The 13614-nt window shown below is 52.3% G+C and overlaps 6 protein-coding genes across 6 annotated transcripts; 4 read left to right on the forward strand and 2 right to left on the reverse strand.

Moving 5' to 3' along the window:
• Positions 1–744: 744 nt before the first annotated feature.
• On the forward strand, positions 745–1619 carry UHO2_05524 (uncharacterized protein; the record flags this gene model as incomplete). Its single annotated transcript, XM_041554695.1, has 4 exons — positions 745–879; positions 954–1068; positions 1158–1507; positions 1602–1619. 4 exons carry the CDS (start codon positions 745–747, stop codon positions 1617–1619), a joined length of 618 nt encoding a protein of 205 aa, XP_041410629.1.
• Positions 1620–1775: 156 nt separating this feature from the next.
• Positions 1776–2450, reverse strand: UHO2_05525 (uncharacterized protein; the record flags this gene model as incomplete). The annotated part of the gene is made up of 1 exon (XM_041554696.1): positions 1776–2450. The coding sequence occupies one exon, from the start codon at positions 2448–2450 to the stop codon at positions 1776–1778; it is 675 nt and encodes a 224-aa protein (XP_041410630.1).
• A 1998-nt stretch (positions 2451–4448) lies between these two features.
• On the forward strand, positions 4449–5608 carry UHO2_05526 (putative NADP-dependent mannitol dehydrogenase; the record flags this gene model as incomplete). Its single annotated transcript, XM_041554697.1, has 2 exons — positions 4449–4512; positions 4887–5608. 2 exons carry the CDS (start codon positions 4449–4451, stop codon positions 5606–5608), a joined length of 786 nt encoding a protein of 261 aa, XP_041410631.1.
• Positions 5609–6421: 813 nt separating this feature from the next.
• Positions 6422–8062, forward strand: UHO2_05527 (uncharacterized protein; the record flags this gene model as incomplete). The annotated part of the gene is made up of 1 exon (XM_041554698.1): positions 6422–8062. One exon carries the CDS (start codon positions 6422–6424, stop codon positions 8060–8062), a length of 1641 nt encoding a protein of 546 aa, XP_041410632.1.
• Positions 8063–8623: 561 nt separating this feature from the next.
• On the reverse strand, positions 8624–10210 carry UHO2_05528 (uncharacterized protein; the record flags this gene model as incomplete). The annotated part of the gene is made up of 1 exon (XM_041554699.1): positions 8624–10210. One exon carries the CDS (start codon positions 10208–10210, stop codon positions 8624–8626), a length of 1587 nt encoding a protein of 528 aa, XP_041410633.1.
• Positions 10211–10715: 505 nt separating this feature from the next.
• Positions 10716–13487, forward strand: UHO2_05529 (related to ERB1 - Protein required for maturation of the 25S and 5.8S ribosomal RNAs; the record flags this gene model as incomplete). Its single annotated transcript, XM_041554700.1, has 1 exon — positions 10716–13487. The coding sequence occupies one exon, from the start codon at positions 10716–10718 to the stop codon at positions 13485–13487; it is 2772 nt and encodes a 923-aa protein (XP_041410634.1).
• Between the last annotated feature and the right edge of the window lie 127 nt (positions 13488–13614).

The raw sequence follows: 13614 nt of genomic DNA on the forward strand, positions 1-13614 counted from the left end.
GCGCTTCAAAATCCAAAACAACACTCGATACCCAACATGCTCGGCTTTACTGCTCTGCCAGCGGTAAAGTTTTGTCCTACCCTTCTTTACTGCAGGTACGGAAAACTTTGGCGAGCCACTTGGTTCGTCCCTTCCTTTGCCGTCTCGGGCTCGGGCTCGGGCTCGGGCTCGGGCTCGGAATCGACACTAAGATCAGTTTTGCTTTGGACAGAACACGGAGCGGATTCCAAAAACACTGCTCTGCCCTCGATGAGAAGATGTGCGTGGGATGACCGGTGGTATGCACACAATCACAGCTGAAGCAAGCAAGCAAGCTAGCGGGACCAAAGATTTCAGTGGCTGAAGAGCTGCCAAGGCATATCGTTGGCCATCACACTGTGCTGTGCTCCAACTGCCAAGTTTGCATTCATGCGTTCAATGTGGCTGAGGTTCGAGAAGGCACAGCTGCCTCACACGCTCCCTATAAGTGCAGCGATCAGCCCTCGCATCTTCTTCCGCGGCCTAAGTCACCGAAGAAGCCAGTCTCAATCAGCGCACAGCAACAGGGAGTCACCCAAAGGATGTCTGTCTGATTGCGAGTGTAACACTTCTGCGATACGGTTCCCGACTTTGTGAGCCCTTTCTGTCAGCGTGAGTGTTGCTCCACTCACTTGCTCGGAAGAAGTTCGCTCCGGCTCGTAGGTCAACACCTTGCCTCTATTTTCATCACCATCACCATCTCGCCCATCTCGACCAGAAGCTAGCATGTTGTACACGATAGCACTCTTCGTCACGCTTGTTGGCTTGGCAGCAGCACAGTCCTCCGGTCAATTCGCTGACTTAATCAACGACCTCCAGGGAACATGGTCCACTGGTAGCGGTGCCGTCCGCACTGGTCCTGTAAGTCTCATCACAATCCCTTTCATGTGATCAAGATATCCTATTGACATATCCAATGACTTCTGAATCAACAGGGCTTCTGGAATCCCCGCACACAGCAATTCACAGTCCCACCAACAGCGGGCCGCTCTTTCAGCTTCACAAAAGATGGTTTCTGGGAAGAAGCCATGTTCCAGTGGTCCAATGATCGTAAGTTTCATCCCTCAAACGCTGGTCTGACTATCTAGCATGTATACTCAACCAAATCGTAACATCTTACACTTGATCGACATCAACAGCAACCTTGCCCGAATGCGTATCAGCCACCCTCCTTTGGCAGCACGGCAACTACTCCTTCAACCCCATCAACGGCACTCTTCGCATGGATCCTTTCTGGGGCGATGGCTTTCAAACTCAATGGATTGGCTGCGACGCTACCTCCTCAGCAACCAGCAACAACACAGCAGCACCCGTGGCCAGTTACAATCAGGTCTACTTGTACGACCCTCCCGCGGTCAGCATCGACTCGCACTATGGCGTTTCAAGCTACAAGTTGGAGATGGCTCAGTTGAGCGGAGAGTTGCTCAACCCAATGTGGAAGGTGCTGAACCCTCCATCTATGTTGCCTACTGATGTGTTGCATATCAAGGTAAGTCTGAGATTCTGCATAGCACCCATGCAATTGTCTCCTCAGCACACACTGACCACGTATCTTTTGACATGTTCTTCTCCATCGCTTGCAGAGGTACGGTCTCGAATAAAGCACTTGTTTGCCTCAACCACGCAGCATTTATCTCTATCAACATGTTTTTGCATCATCGGGAGGACCATCTATAATACAGCGTCACAATATCTATGAAACAAGCGGGAGATGCATGATGCTAAATACTATGCTAGAGCGATTCGAAAGTGGCGTACTAAGGATACGAGTAAGGATAGCCATTGAACACATCAGTCCTGTTACCAGTAAAGCAGACTCTGACGTTATCCATCCATCTAGCCTCATCCGGATTGGCGTAGGTCCCAATAGGCACGCCTTTGACCGTCTCAAATAGACCTATATTCAAATCAACAGTGGTCCAGGTATTGGCATCACCATAGGTTGCTCTGTATTCTCTTCCATCTGGTCCCCTGATCATTGCCTCTGCACCACACCAATTCCTCGTCATGCTCTCCCAAAGGGTCCTGTTGACATCGTGTGTCACTGGTTCGTCAGACCCTACTGCACGAGACATGTTGATAAGTGGCAAAGCAAAGATGGGGCTGGTGCGATTGAATTGTGCTCCACACCATGTTGTTGTTTGTTGCTCTTTCCAGTTGGGTTGGAAGGCGGTGGCTTGGATAGTGAAGCATGTGCCGAACGGGTTGTCGTTGGGCCCAGTGCCGTTCCAGAAGGGTGGGTCGGAGAAGGGAGAATATGGTTTCGTTCCAAGACGGTCGCGGAAGACGACAAGTGGTGGGATGAGAGCTGCTAGGACGCAGAGGAAGATGACAATACACCAGAAACCTCCACGACGGTAGAGGGGCTTCTTCTGAGGTGCGAGAACAAGGGGCTCTTCAGTTGAGCTTGTGTCTGATGCTTGGTATCCCATGGCTGCAAAGGTATGACGTTGGCGAGATGTGTAGAAGATGCAATGATGAGCCGACTTTGACGACTCAACTATGATTAGGCGTCGAAAGTGTGTTGTTGCTGATGTATCGTGTGAGGGTGTCGTTCGATGCCCGTCAGTGCTGGGTATAGGCGATATCGAAAGTGAGGCTAGGGTGGAAAGATGAGACAAGGTAGCCAGTATACATTCGACGTTGCAAGATTAGATCTTTAAGTGGAGTTCGGAGCCAGTCGGACGCAAATCAATCTTGTGTGGTGATGGATAGTGAGCTTCCGAGTTAAGGAGCGGTGTGTGGTGCGGGGGACGTGGTGGTAAGGTGAAAGCGATGAGCAATGATCGTTGTAAAGTGAAACGGAGCTTGGGGTTTCTCAACTCCCCGTTTGCTATGACGGGTGACAAGTGGGAAGGGGAGCGATGAGCACGCCAAGGCTCTTGGGTTGGAGGTCGGCTACAGTTGAGAACAGCAAGGGTTCTCACTGAGCGGCCATCATCTAAAATTGTCACACCCAATTGCAGGAGGGCGCAACACTGCCATGCAGCAGCAAACAAGCTCGTGCATTATCAAACAAGACTCTGTCTGACTGCGAAGAAACGGCAAGAAGGCGCACAGCGCTCGCTTAGGATGTCCAGAATGCCGGACGACTGGTCTGCCGCCCTTTGCTCGTAAACAGCGGCTATCAATTTTACTTTGTCTCGCTAGGGCTTGGCATTCGACTGTTTGGCAACTCTTCTGAAGATGGCTTACGCCATCACACTCGGGGGCGAACCAAGCACATAACCAGATCTGAACCTTGCCACGCTGCCCGGACGATCGAGCTGCCGAGACAAGGGACAGGCCGAGGGGACGGGACGTCGATATGATCTGAGGCACTGAGAAGCTTCGATGTGCTTATTGATTTGATGACATGTATACCATCAGCGTCACGGTCGTCAAGAGGCGGGTAATGCTGACGAAATCAAAGTTCTGTGCAATGCCTGACCATATGTGCCATCGCCGATAGGCCATGTCAGCATCCCGATGATGGAGCTCCAAGCCGATGGAGCCTGAGCGTGTGTGCTTTGCAGGGAAGGCAACGGGACTTCCAGGCCAGTAAGAGAAAAAGATGCGTTTACCCGATCGTAGCCAGGGAGGTGTCTCGCGAACGGGCCACAATTTAGACGTCGCGCCTTCTCTCAGTCATCAACAGCGACAAAGAGAAGGGCAAGTCTGAAGATGCTGTGTGGTGTCGATCGGAGAGCAAATCTTCTGTGGCTGCGAATCTCGTGGGTTTTCTTTGCTGCGCGGTGCGTCATTATGCACATGCGCTGTCTGCCATCACAGGCATGTCCTCCACCCGCGCCTCTAAACATGTCTTCTTGATGCTCCCCCACAGACAAGCTCATCTATTCTCTTGGCCGAAGAATCGAGGCCAAGCCAATACAGCAAGTCCTTTTGGTGCTGCTCGAACCATGCTAGATGCTTCTCTTCGCCTGTGTCACGAAACTTGAGTGCATTCTTGCAGGCTGGATGAGCTGGAGAGAGAAGGTTAAGCAGAGATGAGGATCGGATCAAGGTTGCCCGCCTCACTCAGCCTTTTTTGTGAGCAAGGTAGCTCAAGTGTGTGACGGCTCTTGTCTCCCTTGCTTTCTAGCCTTTCTACTGTCACAAAAGCTGCTTTCACCATTGCCATAGTGAGCGCTCAGACCAACTTGAATCAGTGGATTCGCAACTTCCGATTCTCAGCTGAGTTCAACGTTGTTCCCCCCGCCCCTTGCCTCTCGCATTGTGCCCTCTCTTCTCTCGGTTGTTCTAGCTTCTGTTTTCGATCCCTTGAGCCCTGTATTGCGCCCTAAGAGTCTGAGATTCTACCATCGCCCAAACTCAAATAAAAGCATCCCTGCTTCTGCTTTGCATCTTCGCTCATCTGCTTGCTCTCTCTCTTCACCATCAACAGCTACTCCAGATCATCACTCCTCCACACCCTCTAACACCTACACAAAATGCCTTTTGTCATCGACCTCAAGGGACAGACCATCGTCGTTACCGGCGGTAATCGTGGTATTGGTAAGTACTCGCAGCATCATTGTACATGCTTCTGCTTCTGCTGCTGCTGCTCCTCCTCCTCCTCCTCCTCCTCCTGGACGCTCTCTGTGTTGTTTTGACTTCTGTTGCCTCCGGATCGAAGGAAGGGCCTTCTGATCAATAAGCTCACGAATCGAGCTTGGTTTGGAGCAACCTTTGGGTTGGCGGGCCTGTGACTCTGCGCAAAGCTCGAAGGAAGGCTTCGGAAGAAAGCCAAGGACGTCGAGTAATCAGACGACTGAAAGAGCGCCAACCATGAGGGCAGCAGCAGAACACTATAAACGCAATCCTCACCGCCAGAGCATCGAACATTGACCACAATGACTTCCATCTTTCCTCTTACGAATCGCTCGCAGGTCTCGCCATGTCCAAGGCTGTTGCCAACGCCGGTGCCAACGTCGCCATCTTCTACCGATCCCATCCCAAGGCTCAGGAGGCTGCCGCCGAGGTTGCCAAGGAGTTCGGTGTTCAGTGCAGGGCTTATCAGTGCGATGTCGGTGACGCCGAGCTCGTCAAGAAGACGCTCAAGCAGGCTCAGGACGAACTCGGACAGGTTACTGGTCTCCTCGCCAACGCCGGTGTTTCGGTCGTCAAGCCCGCTGTCGAACTCACCTCCGATGACTTCCGTTACGTTTACGACACCAACGTCCTCGGTGTTTTCAACTCTGCCAAGGCTGTCGCTCAGCTCTGGATCGAGTCTGGCTTCAAGAAGGGTTCCATCGTCATCACCTCTTCCATGTCTTCCGAGATTTACAACCAGGAGGGTCTTAACAAGCCTTTGACCCAGGTTTTCTACAACTCGTCCAAGGGTGCTGTCACCAACCTTGGCAAGTGTCTCGCTGCCGAGTGGGCCCAGCACGGTATCCGTGTCAACATTCTCGAGCCCGGTTTCTGCAACACCGAGCAGACCAGTGGAATGGACGCCAAGATCCGCGACTTCCAGGCTTCCAGTATCCCCATGGGCCGCTTCTCGGAGCCTCACGAGCAGGCTGACCCCGCCGTTCTCCTGCTTTCGGACAAGGCTTCGTACTTGACTGGTAGCGTTATTCGCCCCGACGGTGGTTTTACCATCTGGTAATTTACATTCTCGCTTTCTCACTCTTGTAGCTTAGATGGATAGATTCCCTTGTTGGACTTCCGAACAGCATGTCATTGTGAAACAAAAAATACCATTTCTTACGACACAGACAGAGACAGATTCGACTAAAGAGCAGCAGCGCGGGGATGCACCAGACTACAATGAACGTGAATTCAGATCGGGCAACCTGTTAAAATCATCTTCATTTGCATAGCGAACCAAAGGGGATATCAAGCTTTTTTTTTTCCATTTCTAAGAACACGGGTTTTTCGAAGGGCGCGTTTTTGGAGGAAATTTGAACGCCTCCCCCAAGCAAACGCAAGTTTCCAAAAACGCGAAAAACTCATACGGCCGATAAGAAACGTAACCTAACAGTAAGCATAAGAAACATGAGGGGGACATCTATCTTCTCCTCCTCGGGTATCGGTTAGCCGGTAAGCTGATGTCTAGCGCGATGATCGAGCCTGACGCAAGCTGATACGCAGCACAGGCCTCGACAACATGCTACGGATCCGAGTGAGCGAAGGTGGCAAGGTGTGAGATCGAACTAAAGCTCACATATTTTCAATGTTGTGGAGTAAACTCCCTTCCGCGTTTTCACAAACGCGCCTTTTGACCGCGTTTTTATCACTTGGCGCAGCTTATGTAAGCTTTTGCTATCTTTTGAAAAACGCGCCCTTCGAAATACCCGCGTTTTTAAAAAACGCGAAAAGTTTAGTAGCCACTCTCACATCACTCCCATCACTCTCCAACGCATCGGAAGGTCCAGGAGCTCAGCTCTCGCAAGGGAGAAATATCAAGACTGTCGCCATCATGCCGCTCGAACTGCTAGTCGCCGGCAACAACTCGTCCCGCCAGCTAGGTCATCACGGCTTCGACCTGGAGCACTTATTAAAGGTCGCTAGTATCTTCGAGGGACAAGAATTCCCGCCAGAGTACTACACGGTTGTCGAGATTGCCTGCGGCGCGAAACATACGCTTGCCCTGATCGAGCTCAATTCTGCCCAGAATAAACATCCCAGGGTCAGGTATAGAAATCACCCTCTGTGCCGCAAGCTGATCTATGCTGCTGGAACCGGAATAGAAGGCCAGCTCGGCCCCAACTGTCCTTCTTGGTCTGAGATCGTTCCAACTGAATTTAGTATTATCGACAAGCTTGTTCCTGACCCCGCCAGACTGCCATTTAAAGAGGAACATGCCGCGTACAAAAAGGTCGCCTGTGGTTGGTATTGCAGTTACATTGTTTTTACGGAGAAGGACGAAAACGATCCGTCAGAGCTGCCAGCGAATGATGTACTCGTCTCGCTTGGCTTCCATCGAGACAACACTTTTGGGGAGCTGGGATGCCCACCGCCCGAAGCGAGCAGTGCAGAACCGAGAGAAGGCGGTGATCCATGTAAGCATCTGATCTCCTTCGCTGGTGTCTTGACCGAAGCAGGGCTAGATGCCAACGCACAAGTCGAGATCTTGGACATTGCAGCGGGGCTTCGACATGCCGTGGTGGGGCTTCTCGTCAGAACCGGCACGGAAGGACGAGTGATAATCGCTGGGTGGGGCTCTGCACGCCATGGTCAGATCGGCAAAGTGCCAGAAGTGGCTCCACCACCTTCGGCAACATTCAAAAGACCAGGACCGGCTCCGGCGGTGGTTTTGAAACCTCGGCTCATCTGGGATTGGAAGACACCAGATCCTGCCTCGATCCGATGCAAGGTGCGCGCCGGTAAAGAGCATACTGTGGTGCTCGTTCAAGGAGACGTCGACGGCAAGACCTCAATCTTACGCTGTATTGGATCGAACAAGCATGGGCAATGCGCTGGCACCGGCGACGACGACGCTTCCGCCGCGTTGCTCAAGTATGGAGTCACACCCGACCATATCGCCGATGTCACTTGCAACTGGACCACAACGCACTTTCTCGTGTCGAGGCAGAAAGGAGACGCTCGCACACGCCCACTGATCCTCAGTTGCGGTAGCAATGATCAGGGTCAGATCGGCAATGCCTCGAGGCAATCGACTTCGAGCGAGAAAGCGCTGGTGCCTGCCGCCACGAACGGAGGCGACTTTTACTTAACTACAGCTTTCTCCAAGGTGGAAAAGTTGGTGTCAGGGAGCGAACATTCACTCATCTTGGGTAAATGGCACTGGGACTCATCCGAAGTAAAAGCGGAGAAGGGCGAGAAGCAGGTATGGGGGTGGGGATGGAACGAGCATGGCAATCTGGCACAGGGTATCAAAGAATCGCGCCCGGTACATGATGAACCTATGCTTCTACTTGCGCCAAAGCAGAAATGCATTCGTCGTGGCGCTCGGCACCATCCAGTGAATATCTGGGCTGGCCATGGGACGACGTATGTTCTGGCCGAGGTGGAGGAGGTGGAGGAAGTGGAGGAGGTGGACAAGGTAGGCAAGGTGGACAATGTCATTTTCCCGCGAGGGAGACGTCCTGCCTTTTAGTCAAAGCGAACGGCCTACACTAGCTTCTGAAGTATTCAACATTTGTAGCAATAGTATCATTGCTTTCCTGCATTCATGTCAAGGCTTCACCACGTGAGATTTATGAGGTTCGTGAGGGTGAAAGGGAGAGATTTGTGCAAGGCTGCACAATAGAAATCTCTCACCTCTCTGTAACGACCGACGGGCAATCACTTGCGTTTGCAGCGTGAGCTTTGAGAAGCAAGTCAAGACCGAATGAACATTGCAAACAAGTCGCCGTTGTGTGTGTTGAACGGCGATGTTCCACGAGGCAAGGCTGCGGATCGGCGTCCGTCGGTCAATTAGATCGAGCTCGAATTGTATCTGACGCGGTCGGTTCTGGTTGTCGCTGATGGAACTGTCACAGAAAAACTTGTAGGAAGATCTGCGGACGAACCTCTATGCATCGATAAGCAGGTCGCAGAAAACAAAACAAAAACAAAAAAATTGGCAAGCGGTTGTGGCACAAGACAAGGAAAAAGGGGCAGGTTGCCGAGTCTCGGTCAGGGTTCGCTCTCAAGATTTACCTTCGGAGGCGTGGGATCACTTGCACCTGGCGTGAACAATTGCAGCACCGTGCTCCTCGTATTCCTGCTTGGAGATCCAAAGCTGATGGAAAGTACCCAAGCTAGCAAGGATGCTTCCACCGAGCCAAGAAGAGTGTCGACGTTCGGTGGTGTTTCCTGGCGAGTGAATTTTGACTTTTTGATTGGGAGCTTTGACGCCCAACTCGTAGCTGAGGCGATCGGTAAGGCCTGGGATAAGCGAAGAGCCGCCAACGAGAACGATGTTGCCGAACAGCGAGGGGCGGGAGTCGACATCGACGGCATTGATCGAGGAAAGAACCATGTCTGCCAGCCCAACGGATGCTTTTCCGCCTGCGACTGGAACAGTGACTCCATCGTTGCCGTTGGTAGAAGTATCGTTGGAAGGGGTTGAAGAGGGGTGAAGGACAGGACCGAAGCTTTCTGTTGATGAAACACCGTTCCAAAGCGAAGGTGTGAAGAGAACCTCGGGAGCCTTGAGTCGCTCGATACCAAAAGCGTCATTGTATCCATCGGGGAACTCGTACATCCTTCCGCTCCTGAACTGTGCCTGTTGTTCGTCCCAAGGCACTTCCAATACTTGTGCTACACTTTCCTTAAAGTCGTTGACTACGCGGTTAACGTGGTAGTTCTTGTATGAGGAAGCGACATATTCCAACCTATCTTGCCTCAAAACTGCATTCGCTGCTGCTCCTGGGTCAACGGCATTCCGACTCTTGATCAAGTACTGCGGTGTTACGCCTCCAAAGTTTGTTCCTCTTGAGTGGTGCAAGCTGTAAAGGAGAGCGCGGTTGATGGCGTCTCCACCGTTGTTGTGCCTTTGAATACCCTTGCGTAGGATGAAGCCATCGACGATGGGGATGGTGGAAGCACTTGTGCTGCCTACATCAATGACCAAGCTCGAAGGCTTGCCCGCTGCAAAAGAGCTCAAGACTGATCGGTTGGCAAGGTAGAAAGCAGGGCTTCCGAGAGTTTCGAATGCCAATTCGGTGAGCTTTTCGCGCGATTCGCGAGCATTCCACGCTGGTTCGGTCAATAACAGCGGATGCTCCCTTGCATCGCAAGACAGCGAGTCGAGACCGAAAGAGCAGAGTTGAGCAAAAGCTGCATTGTCGGCGAGGATACCATCGTCGTCAAAGATGGGAGAGATGTCAAAGTTGCGTCGGAACAGGTTAAGGTCGTTGTCGCCGACGTAGCGACGTCGTTTCTTTTCGTGGTCGACGGCGAAGCGGAGTGTCTTGGAAGCAGATTTTGCACGTGCTTGCTTGAGACGGTTGTCAGAGCCTTCCTCTGTAGGAGCATTAAGGGTGCCATTGGATGTGTTAGATGCAGTGCCGTTTTCGCCATCGCCCATGGTCTCATCACCATCAGCGGGTGGTTGAGTAGAGGATGAAGATGCGGATTGGAGGAAAGCAGCTTGCGATTCGAGTTCGGCAAGGTCCTCGTCGGTGATGGATGTGTGACCGTAGTAGGATGGAAGAACTACACGAGGTGCGTCCTCACCTGCCCAACCTACACGGCTGGTAGAGTGACCGGCATCGATGACGAGCGCATTGATCTCGTCTCCTCCGTAGACGCCTGGCATGGTGGTCAAATTTGACTAGAAGACAGGGTGCTGATCAGATTGGAATCGGGGGCTGTTCGGTTGCCGTAAGGACAGTCGATAGTCGTGAAATGTTCTGCGTGTTGGAGAGCTGCTTGAGCTGAATGACTGGTGGTGGATGCAGGATAATTAGTTGAGATGATGGAAGCTCTTCAAGGGTTTGCTTCTGCGAGATGGCTCGAACAGCGCTTTTTTGATCTCTCACGCGACGCGATGCTTCTTCCATCCGGCCGAAAAAGACGAAGCTGTCACTCCACACAATTTTGCTTCAAGAAAGCGCTCTGCAAAAATTTCAAAAAAGTTGCTTTCTTCTCGAAAATCTGAACCCTTGAAACCCAACTCTTACTCCATCCAAGCCGTCAGACAGCTTTGTGCTCTAACGAAGCTTCTTCTCACCAACCAACAACGGCCTAGCTCTCCTCTTATCGCTCCTGTTGCTTCGCCACGACGAGCTTACCGCACAAAGCTAGGGCAGCGCTACAACGGCATGGCGCGTTCCACCGCTTCCACATCGGCTTCGGCCGCACGTAGCGGCAACGCAAAGAGGAAACGCAACCTCCCTACGGCCACCACAACCAGCACCACACCTTCAACAACAAAGCCAACCACAGCCAAGGGCAAGTCTCAGGCGAAGGCGCTCGAGCTTGCCGAATATGCAGGAGGGCTACATTTGGAGTCTGATGAGGAGGAGAAGGAGGCAAGCGATGCCTCTGACGATGACGAAGAGCAGGACGAGTTCCCCGAGATCGACGTCGAGGCCAGTGATGATGATGACGACGATGAGAACCAAAATGGCGATGACGATGGAGCAGAGAAAGAGGATGAGGCAGATGACGAGTCGATAGAGCTTCAGGACAGTCAAGCAGAGGAGGAATCAGAGGAAGGCTACAACTCTTCCGACATCGACAACTCTGATTTCGCAGACGACGCAGACGAGGGTGGCCTCTACGATTCGGCAGACGAAGACGAGCGTGCCTCCGCTTTCGCAGCTCGCAGCGACGCTTCGCAAACCAGCATCGACGAAGAGCTCTCCCGCATGATGTCTCGCTACTCTTCTAAACCCGACGAGGACTCTGGCTCTCTGTCTGCCACCAACAAACTCGGTGTTCCCCGCAGCCAAGCAGCACAAGCCTTCGACCCTCGTGTTCGCAATGCAGATGGCTCCGCCAAAGGTGTCTTCAAGCACAGTGAGATCACTGGCGAGATGAAGCGTGTCTACCCCGAGATCGATCCAGCTTACGATTCCGACAGCAGCACAGAAGACCCGAAGAACCGCATTGGCAATGTCCCTCTCGAATGGTACGACGACCTCCCTCACATCGGCTACGACATTAACGGGCGCAAGGTCATGAAGCCCGCCACCAAGGACGAGCTTGAGAAGTTTCTCGACACCGTCGATGGCGATGGTGAAGCTTGGTTCTCTGCTCGCGACAACTCCACAGGCAAAGACGTGCGTCTTTCGGACGAGGAACTTGCCATCATTCGCAAGCTCCAAAACTCAGAGATCCCAGACGACTCGTACGATCCATACGAGGACTATGTCGATTGGTTCACAGGTGAAGATAAGGTCATGCAGACTGCTCTCAGTGGTCGACCCGAACCCAAGTCTCGTTTCGTTCCAAGTAAATGGGAGCACAAGAAGGTCATGAAGATCGTCCGTGCCATTCGCCAAGGTCGTATTGTTCCCGGTGCCGCGGCGAAGAAAGACACAAAGCCCAAATTTTACAATATCTGGGCTGACGCAGATGAAGAAAACACTCGTAGCCCATGGGCTAGCATGACCGCACCCAAGCTTCCCCTTCCTGGTCATGCCGAATCGTACAATCCCCCCGCCGAATACCTCTTCAACGAACGAGAGCAAAAGGAATGGAATGAAGCAGACCCAGAAGATCGTAAACAGAACTACCTTCCATCCAAGCACGATTCTTTGCGTCATGTCGGAGCATACCAGAACTTCGTTCAGGAACGTTTCGAACGTTGTCTCGATCTCTACCTCGCTCCTCGTATGATGAGGAAGAAGATCGACATTCACAACCCAGAGAACCTCCTCCCTAAACTCCCCTCGCCCAAAGAACTCCGACCATTCCCCACCACTACAAGTGTCGTTTACACACACCCAGATGGTGGGAGGGTCCGATGCTTGTCGGTTGACCCAACGGGTAACTGGTTGGTTACGGGTGGCGATGATGGTCGAGCAAGGTTGTGGGATGTTGCGATTGGAAGATGTACAGCATCGTGGGATGTGTGCGAGGGATTGCCCAAGGCGGATCGTTCGCCGGTGCACTCGATCGCTTGGTGTCCAACAAAGAACTACTCGCTCTTCGCGGCTACGGTGAATGGAAGAGTGACGATCATTGCTCCTCCTCAGACGCAGAACTTTTCCAAGACCAGTTCTTCGCTTGTCTCCTCCAAAGCATCGACAACGTCGGCCGGTAGTAGCGCAACAGCAACCAGCACCGCTTCCTTCTTGTACGCTACAGCGGCAGCCGCCACCTCGATGCCAACCAAACCCGACGCTCGTTCTCCCGTCTCCTGGACCCGCCCTACCGAACCCGAACGCCGTACAGGTGTAGCTATGCATCTCAACATCACCTCCACCAACGCCTCCAACCTTAAAACCGTCGTCTGGCACTCTAAAGGAGACTACTTCGCAACCATCTGCTCCGACCCCACCGCCGGATCAGCTGGGTTGCTCATTCATCAACTTTCCAAACACCGCTCCCAGTCTCCCTTCCGAAAAGCTTCGAAGGGGTCTTCGGTGCAGAAACTTGTCTTCCACCCTAGCAAACCTTGGATCTTCGTTGCTACCCAGCGTTATATTCGCATCTACGACCTTATGGCCCAATCGCTGGTGAAGACATTGCAGACTGGTTTCAGGTGGATTTCGTCTCTTGACGTTCACCCAACCGGTGACCATCTTATGGTTGGATCTTATGACAAAAAGCTAGCTTGGTTCGACTTGGATCTTTCCAACAGACCTTACAAAGTGTTGAAGTACCACGCAAAGGCAGTAAGGGCAGTCCATTTCAGCACAGCATGGAACTTGGTTGCGGATGCAAGTGACGACGGGACATTGCAGTTGTTCTACGCCAAGGTGAGCGCTGATTTGGGCGAGAACCTGGTTCTGGTGCCTCTGAAGGTGCTGAGGGGCCATGAAGTCAAGGGAGGATTAGGAGTGTTGGATGTCAAATGGCATCCTAATCAGCCTTGGTTGTTTAGTGCTGGTGCTGATGGAAATGCCGTCTTGTGGACAACCTGATTATCATCGCTTTTCTGTGTTTGTATCTTCTCTCACTCTGTCCTTGTCAATTGCATTCCTCGCACACATCTGTTGATCTGAAGTCATGGGATTGTATTGTGATTTCGTGCATCATCACGAATGGAGG

The sequence above is a fragment of the Ustilago hordei genome (assembly GCF_900519145.1).
Source record: "Ustilago hordei strain Uho2 genome assembly, contig: UHO2_contig_14, whole genome shotgun sequence".
NCBI classification, from domain to species: Eukaryota; Fungi; Basidiomycota; class Ustilaginomycetes; order Ustilaginales; family Ustilaginaceae; genus Ustilago; species Ustilago hordei.